General features: G+C 50.0%; 4 protein-coding genes across 4 annotated transcripts; 2 read left to right on the top strand and 2 right to left on the bottom strand.

Annotated features, from left to right (window-relative positions):
* Positions 1 to 10: 10 nt before the first annotated feature.
* Positions 11 to 3,014, top strand: F4813DRAFT_268906 (uncharacterized protein). The gene is made up of 2 exons (XM_049240358.1): positions 11 to 883; positions 1,012 to 3,014. The coding sequence occupies exons 1-2, from the start codon at positions 545 to 547 to the stop codon at positions 2,440 to 2,442; spliced, it is 1,770 nt and encodes a 589-aa protein (XP_049102921.1). The 5' UTR covers positions 11 to 544; the 3' UTR covers positions 2,443 to 3,014.
* F4813DRAFT_348882 (Sec20-domain-containing protein) lies at positions 2,994 to 5,171 on the bottom strand. The gene is made up of 2 exons (XM_049242129.1): positions 4,642 to 5,171; positions 2,994 to 4,550 (listed from the first exon to the last, which is right to left on the bottom strand). Exons 1-2 carry the CDS (start codon positions 4,974 to 4,976, stop codon positions 3,587 to 3,589), a joined length of 1,299 nt encoding a protein of 432 aa, XP_049102920.1. The 5' UTR covers positions 4,977 to 5,171; the 3' UTR covers positions 2,994 to 3,586.
* A 169-nt stretch (positions 5,172 to 5,340) lies between these two features.
* On the top strand, positions 5,341 to 5,952 carry F4813DRAFT_268940 (putative ribosomal protein YmL44, mitochondrial). The gene is made up of 3 exons (XM_049240359.1): positions 5,341 to 5,362; positions 5,459 to 5,647; positions 5,714 to 5,952. Exons 2-3 carry the CDS (start codon positions 5,467 to 5,469, stop codon positions 5,827 to 5,829), a joined length of 297 nt encoding a protein of 98 aa, XP_049102919.1. The 5' UTR covers positions 5,341 to 5,362; positions 5,459 to 5,466; the 3' UTR covers positions 5,830 to 5,952.
* Positions 5,953 to 6,162: 210 nt separating this feature from the next.
* On the bottom strand, positions 6,163 to 7,256 carry F4813DRAFT_386362 (inorganic pyrophosphatase; the record flags this gene model as incomplete). The annotated part of the gene is made up of 4 exons (XM_049246403.1): positions 6,163 to 6,388; positions 6,449 to 6,792; positions 6,880 to 6,999; positions 7,074 to 7,256. The coding sequence occupies 4 exons, from the start codon at positions 7,254 to 7,256 to the stop codon at positions 6,163 to 6,165; spliced, it is 873 nt and encodes a 290-aa protein (XP_049102918.1).
* Positions 7,257 to 7,542: the final 286 nt, after the last annotated feature.

Genomic DNA, 7,542 nt, shown 5'->3' with positions numbered 1-7,542 from the left:
GACAAATTGGAGACTGGCTGCCAATCTACGTCACGGTAGAGCTGGTGGAGACCATACACAGGCACGGAGACGCTGTGTGCTAGTACCTCCTTGTACCTACATTCATCTTATCGGTCTTTCTAGTTCGCAACTCATATCCAAAGATAATCGCCATAACCATCAGTACTTCATCCAGGTTGACAGACTTGGGATATTGGTGGATAAACGTAATATCTATTACTCACCAGTATTTTATCTGATAATAGTTACGCGAGAGTCTGGCTGGCTATTGGCTGTTTGATAGAAGGAAGGAATAGAACCGGCAACTAGTTGACAAGAAGCCATCCTCTGGATTCCTTTGCACGTGGGCGTACGTTGACTACATTCTTGCTCAGGGGAAATCCCGCGGCTCTCTGAAAGTGGCCTCCTCATTTATCTTCAATCTTTATGGACACCCATCTTCCCTCGATATTTACTACAGTTTCTCCCTGTACGCCTCAAAGAGCAATTTCAACGACTTACTCCCACTTGTCGCATAAAAGTGTAGTAAAAAACAACCTATGATATGGAGAAAGCCAGTCCGTCATCGCCGGCACCCTCAAACAATAACAACCCCCCTTCCTCTACAATCGCCGACGACGTACTCCAAAATCAATTCCAGCAGCTTATCCAGCATAATGCGACAGCGTCGTCTATCGAGGTGCACGGCCAGATAAATTCCAATCCCCCCTCACGATATTCAAGCCCGGTTCCGGCACCGGCACCGCAGCAGCAGCAGCAGCAGCAGCAGATGGTCATGCCTATATACGACCACGCCACTACGTACAGCAGCGGATATCAGCAGCAGAATTATCAGATGGAGCCAAGCCCGTATCCTCAATTGCCCGATACAGGCTCGTCGTTGGTATGTTATTATTAGAAATAAAGGATATTGATCAACTTCAATAGTCGAACAATCAACTTGATTTCCTTTTGTTCTTTATTGTTCGTGTACTTCAGAGATCAATCTTTACTAATGTTTACTTATAAAAGACACCCCACAATGCTTATAGCACTCCTGCGACTTCACCACCAACCCCTTTACAATCAGAAAGTATTAGAACAAGAAGTGGCCGAGCTATAAATCGGACGCGCGAAGGGACACCGATGATGAATTCTCGAGGTCTCAAAAGGCAATCCCCAATGTCCGGAGGAGAAGGCATAGGCGCAGGCGCCAAGAAGAAGAAGAAGACCAAGGGGCAGTCAGATGAGCCACAAGTGGTACTGGACGCGCCTCTGAGTGTATTAGTAAAAGATATTACGACAGTGCAGGACACTAATATCGAGGAATATGTCAACCGAGGCGCGGAGGTGCGGCAAAAGGAGGTAAGGGAGTCGAAAGATGGTAAGGTGAAGCGTCCGATGAACGCCTTTATGCTTTATCGGAAGTCTTACCAAAATCGAGCCAAGGAATGGAGAAAGCATGATAACCACCAGGTCATCTCGCGGATCTGTGGTGTTAGCTGGGCTATGGAGCCACCGTCTCTGAAAGAGCAATTCGACACCTATTCTAAGATTGAACGGTCAAATCATGGCATTGCCTTCCCCGACTATAAGTTCGCGCCAGCTAAGGCTAAGAACAGGAAGACCAGTAGCAGAAGCACCACTGTCAATGAGTCGGAAGACGATGGATCTGACCTGGAGGGTTACCACTGGGATACCGCCCCGCCGTCGAGAAGTTCCTCAAGACCGATATACGATCCAGATGGTGAATACCGACCACCAGGGATGAGAACAGGGTATCAGACATATCAGTCACCCGTCATGCCTCACCAACGACTGCCACATCCAGCACACCCATCTTCGTTTCATCACTCAAACCCGGGCAAGCCTCGACCAGCCGAGTACGGAGTTGGGCTTGGACCGGGCCAGTACTATCAGCAGACGAGCGATTATATGCGCCCAAGCTACCCACATCATATGTCGCCATACGGCAACCAAATTTCGGGGCACATTACCCCCTTTGTCGAGAACGTCTATATGAACAAGGCAAACTCACCTGTGGGGTCATATCATAGCTCCCCTGTTGATCACTACGGCAATATCATGGGATCCGCGTACCCACCACCACCTCATCCGCACCAGCGCATGAACGAGCACCCCATAGACCCGTCGCTCATGAGCCAACAAGGTAGCGAACATTTCGACGCGTTAGGTATTCTCGGACTAGGGGGTCAAGGTGAAGGGTTCCAACCTCACTACACGCTAGACCAGGGAAATCTAAGCGGACACGTAAGCGACGAGCAGCACCACCAGCAGCAGTTTGAACAGGCTTTCCACCATCCTAATCACCCGGTAGCCGAGGAACGGCCATCGTGGCACGACGACGTGCCGAAGCTGGAGGGCGAGTGGGAGACACTGGCCGCGGGCACCGACTTCGACATCGACGGCATCCTGGGGACGACGGATAGCCCCGGTGGTTAGTATATCCCTGGATAGACGTGAAGATCAAAGACGGAGATGATAGATCAAGAGATCAAGCGAGAAATAAGTAAACCGAAATAAAAAGGAACGGGAACGGGAACTGGAACGCAAAACCTCTTGCGTTTGGAGTTGGGAGTAGACACACACTTTATGTATTTAAATTTGACCTTTCTTTTCTCTCTCTCATCATGTTTTCCCATCGGCGCTATTGCGCCTTGGCTTACCTGTACGTTTCTCCACACGCTTGTGTGTGCTGTGTTTATGTGCCATTTGCTTGTGTGTGGGTGTGTGTGTGTGTCGGGCTATCCGCGCTCAGAACAGTGGTTTAGCGGCGTCATCATCGTTTCGTGGACATAGACTTGGGCGGCTTGGCTGAAGTGATGATGATGACGATGATACCCTCTCCCCCTTTTCCTCGTGGCCTGAAAGTTGGTTGGAGATCTAGAATGGATGGACATAGAGTCGGATTAGTCGAATTAAGTTAGACAGACAGACAGACAGACAGACGAAGCCGCATCAGATTTTGTTTTTGGGGGGTTATTGCAAAACGGCTGCGTGCGTGCTTTAAGTAGTTTGGAGTAAAGGAGGATGGAATTTGGGGATTAAGATTAGTAGAATGAAATGAAAATTAACTGCATCAATGCATGTATGTAAAGTGTGAAGAGCACCAGTAGCTAAGCTGTAATTGTTTTAGTTTTCCGAATTAGAATAGAAGTTGGGAATAGAATCGAGAATAGTCTCTCCAGGAGCCAAGAGAAAAATAAAAACAGCAGGGGGATGATGATATATACCAAGCCACTCCGCTTCATCTCTTTTGTCCCCGTCCACACACACACACACATATATATATATAAAAGAACCTACGTGGCTCTCTACTTGACGTCGTCCACCCTCCACCAGCCGTCTTTTTCATTGTGCAAGCGAAATGCCGGCCAAGTCAATAATAAAACGGTCGAGCCCCGTCTCCCGCGCGGGGACAAAGGAATGTTTAGCCTCAACTTACAGGAGCTTTCCGCGGCGGGCGGGGCCTTGAAAGGGATTAATATCCGTCGAAACAGACAGAACTATATGCTGCGGGACGGCAATAAAGAATTTGGGGATGATGATGGTAAGGGATGTGGTATTCGTTTTTTTTCTCTAAATGTTACAGCTCATCCCTAGGTCTTTCTTCGCTGCTGGAGGATTGCGGACCAGTGTGCTCTTCTACTTCTACTTGGACTTCTACTTCCATCACGCGCTTCTTCGGATTAGGGGCTTCGTCGTCGTTGCGTTCCCTTAGCACGGTTTCTTCCTTTTCCTTTCCCTCTGCCTGCGTATCATTTTCTGCTTCCGCTCCAGGGGCTTCTTCTTCCGCCGTTTCGTTATTAATAATCCTATCAACTTCCTCCATTATAGCCTCTGTGCTCTCATGTGACATCTCCGATTGATAACTGACTTGCGCCGTCTGGACCCCTTCGTTATTCATGTGTACCTGCGGCGACCTGGATTGTGTCGTAGACGTGTCGAGGTCGGGACTCGATACTTGTGCGTTCCGTCGGGAGACCGTATTCGACACGCCAACCGCGCCCTTAAACATAAGCTTCAAGGGGAGCCAGACGAGCCACCATGTCGGACCCCAGAGCAGACGCCGGAATATTAACCAGCCGATAGTGACGACTAATATATAAAAAGCCGACTGCAAATACCAAGTATCAGTCTTCTGGCTCTTGAGCAGCGTGCCAAGCAACGCTCTCGAATTCGACAGCATGGTATCCAGGCTCGAGTAATTCTCCGACAGCTGCGATAGCGCGGCCGTCGACTCCTTCAGCGCATTATGCGCGAAGTCGCTCTTGGACAGCTCGGCGGCCATCATATCGTGAGTCCTGCGCATCGACTCGGTCACATCGCTGCTGGCGCTAAGCATCTGCTCCTCCCTGGACATCTCGGCGCGGGCGCGCGGTTTCCGTCGGCTGGGCGGTAGCAATGTAGCTGATTCCGGGGGCAAGGGGGACGAGGCGCCGGATTGGGGGCTCGAAAAGGAGGCGTAGAGAAGCTCGCGCTCTTGGCGCTGGGCTAGTTGCAGGTTGCGCTTCGCCGAGACTTGGGCTCTCCTAAAGGCCTTCCGACAACTATAAGAAGTTAGAATAAATAGATAAATAGATAAATAAATAAACAATCTCATAAATATAACTTGTGTATAATTCAATTCCCCTTACGTACTTCTGCAGCTCCTCCTCAAGCCGTGTTGCGCCGTCTTTCAGCCTATCTTTGTCGTGTTGTAAACCGCCCCCTGGCTTTCCTGGGTGGATATCTATTATTTCCTCGTGCAGCAGCTCGAGCTCCTCCTCCTGTTCGCGCAGTATCTGGTTGATTTCGGAGCTGAGTTCCGACCCGACATTGTCGTCGTCGCTCGCGCCGAGGGGCACGGAACCGGGTTGGAACTTGAAGTTGGCCAGTCGGTCGATCAGCACCTTGAGCTGGTTAGTCGCATCTTGCAGGAGCGCGAGACGGTCTTGTAGATCGGTAAATCGCTTCTCTAGAGCTTCGGGAGACATGTTGTTGTTTTTGGTCGAGTAAATCGAGCCGAAGCTCTTTATAGGGGTTTTGTGGCACTGTTCATAAAGGCGAAGTGTGGATTTATGAGACCTGTAGGTTAATAAGGTAAGGGTTACTTTTATGGAATTATTTATTGTTAAACGGTGACGTTGCAGGTTCCGTCGAATTGCAACCGAAGCTTTGATGTGGCTAGTACCTATATGGAACCTTAGTGATGGCATAGCCACACCCCCTGCATCTCGTTCTTAGGTCCATCCCCGCTCATCCCACCTTATCAGCACCAGCCACACCTCGAATTGCCAGCTCCAGAAAATCTTCCGAAGCTCCATCGTACGTCGTGAATCTCGTATCTAGCACCGGAGGGACGAGCCAATTCGATGCACAGGTGAGCTATTCAAGTCAAATAATCTTTTTTTTTTTTTTAAAAAAAAAGATCAAGCTATATATATATACTAATAAATATACACATAAAAGTAGACAGCCGGCACAATGATCACGCGCTTCATCACCGAGGTGAACACCAAGTTCAACCCCTTCTCCATTCGCTCGCGGGCCACGAGGCTATTCCTCAGCGTTCTCCCTCCCAACGCGCGGCAGAACGGCATGCAGATAAACACCACTATCCTACCGCGAACATCTACTTTACCAGCTACCCTCAAAGTCAAATTCAGTGCGTCCAGTCCCAGCGACAGCGTTAGGCGCTTGCCATTCGGGCTATGCTAACTACTTGTTTAAGAGGATGGGAAGGAGATGACCTTGGATGGCGAGCAGTTGGGTATCAAGGGCATAATCGAAGAAGTCGATAGACATTCGCGGGCCTTGCAAAAACAGTCAGACTTAACAGATGGTTAATGAAACGAAGTCCTTCTTATAATTTATCCCTCGAGTTAATAAGCATTGGCCGGCGTTTTGCTCGGATTAATTATACGGGTATATATCATTGCACAAGAATCTGTCACTGCTTTTATCGTCTATGGAATCGCAAACATGTCAGGGCAACGAATGGGAGAGCGGATAGGATAAGTTTGATACCCATTTTACGAATGTGTATTTATTCATCCTAAGCCAGCGCATGCCGTCGAAGCATGCCAGACAGATATGCTACCAAGCAGAGCTCCGCTCCTTTTAAGATTTAAGCCCATCAGCGCGCCAAACTTTTCTCTACCGGACCCAAGGACATCCAGCCTACGCGGCGGCACCGCTGATGAAAAACCACTTGTCGATCGAGCTGTCGATCTTCTCGGGCGCGAGTTCCTCATTGGGCGGTAGGGGAGGTAGCTGCTCAGGTCCGACGCGGCTAGGCGAGTGGGCCACGGTCAGGTTGGTTGTAGAGATGCCGCCAGGCTGCGTCTTGCCGGTGATCAATCGTTCCCAAGCCTCACCGCATTCGCGAATGACATCCAGGGCGTAACTACGTGCTCCGTTAGTAGTGAATCCGGTATAAAGACAGGGGTACAGGGGTAATACTCACGCCTTGTTCTTGCATTCACCGGTGAAGGCGAACTGGTTCTCGGGCTTTCCGTCGGGGATCTTGTAGATACGGAACCACTCGTTGGTAGCACGGAGGAGACCAGGGAGGTGTCGCTCGACATCCTCAACGTCGTTTAGCTTGGAAGCCAAGGGGTCGTTGATGTCAACAACGATGACCTTCCAGTCGGTCTCTTCCTCGTCTAGCAGAGCCATAACACCGAGGACCTTGACCTGCTTGACCTGACCAACGTAGCCAACCAGCTCGCCGATCTCGCAGACGTCGAGCGGGTCATTGTCACCCTTAGCCTTGGTTTCTGGGTGAATCGAGTTGGGGTCTTCCCAGGTCTATGTAAGGTACACACGGTCTTAGCAAGTATATCAAGCAAACACGCAAGAGATACACAACGACGTGGAATGTGTGGAATGTATTACCTGAGGGAAAGCACCGTAGTTCCAGAGGTAGCCCTTGTGGGGGAAGCAGTTACGGACGTATCGTAGCTTGCCCTTCTTGATGTCCTGCTTGATGGGGTTTAGGAGTTCGTCTTTGGAAATCTAATAAGAGGAAGACCTCGGTTAGTAAAACAAGCTGCGCCAATATGTTGGAGCTGCTCTAGCATAGTGCATACCTCAAGCTTGGCATTGGTCCATCGGGGAATCTCAACGATCATGTTCAGGACGGTCTGCTCCGCGTTGGCGAAGAGAGGAACGTCGTGGAAAGGAGAGACGGGAACGCCATCCTTCTCGATGTAGACTCGGTGCTCCAAGGTGTTAGGAGCACCGACCTTGCGGACGCCATAAGACGAAGCCATTGCAGAAGCAGATCCTGAATTACCCGATTTCTGGCCGATGGTCGATGAAGTAGAGCCCTTGAGGTGTTGGGCGAGTTGAGTAGTACGACGAGACGCAATCTTGGAAATCTTGGAGGTTGGGGCTTTGGGAGCTGAAGAAATAGGAGTTGAAGAAATAGGAGAAGGTTTGATATGTGGATTTGGATGGCGAGAGTTAGATTTAATTAGGGGCAAGTGGTCAGAGGTGGCAGAAGAAGGAGGGGGAGGGGTCGAAAACGTGTTGCTGCAGGAGACCGCCAGCTTGGCT

Source organism: Daldinia decipiens (assembly GCF_022478715.1).
Source record: "Daldinia decipiens strain CBS 113046 unplaced genomic scaffold F4813scaffold_5, whole genome shotgun sequence".
Taxonomy (NCBI): domain Eukaryota; kingdom Fungi; phylum Ascomycota; class Sordariomycetes; order Xylariales; family Hypoxylaceae; genus Daldinia; species Daldinia decipiens.
Note: the sequence above shows the minus strand (reverse complement) of the source record. Positions and strands in the feature narration are given on the sequence as shown.

Coding starts and splice junctions, on each gene's coding strand:
- F4813DRAFT_268906 (XM_049240358.1), top strand. CDS start 545: ATGGAGAAAGCCAGTCCGTCATCGCCGGCACCCTCAAACAATAACAAC. Junction 884..1,011: donor CCGATACAGGCTCGTCGTTG/GTATGTTATTAT, acceptor TACTTATAAAAG/ACACCCCACAATGCTTATAG.
- F4813DRAFT_348882 (XM_049242129.1), bottom strand. CDS start 4,976: ATGTCTCCCGAAGCTCTAGAGAAGCGATTTACCGATCTACAAGACCGT. Junction 4,551..4,641: donor CTTGAGGAGGAGCTGCAGAA/GTACGTAAGGGG, acceptor AACTTCTTATAG/TTGTCGGAAGGCCTTTAGGA.
- F4813DRAFT_268940 (XM_049240359.1), top strand. CDS start 5,467: ATGATCACGCGCTTCATCACCGAGGTGAACACCAAGTTCAACCCCTTC. Junction 5,648..5,713: donor TACCCTCAAAGTCAAATTCA/GTGCGTCCAGTC, acceptor TACTTGTTTAAG/AGGATGGGAAGGAGATGACC.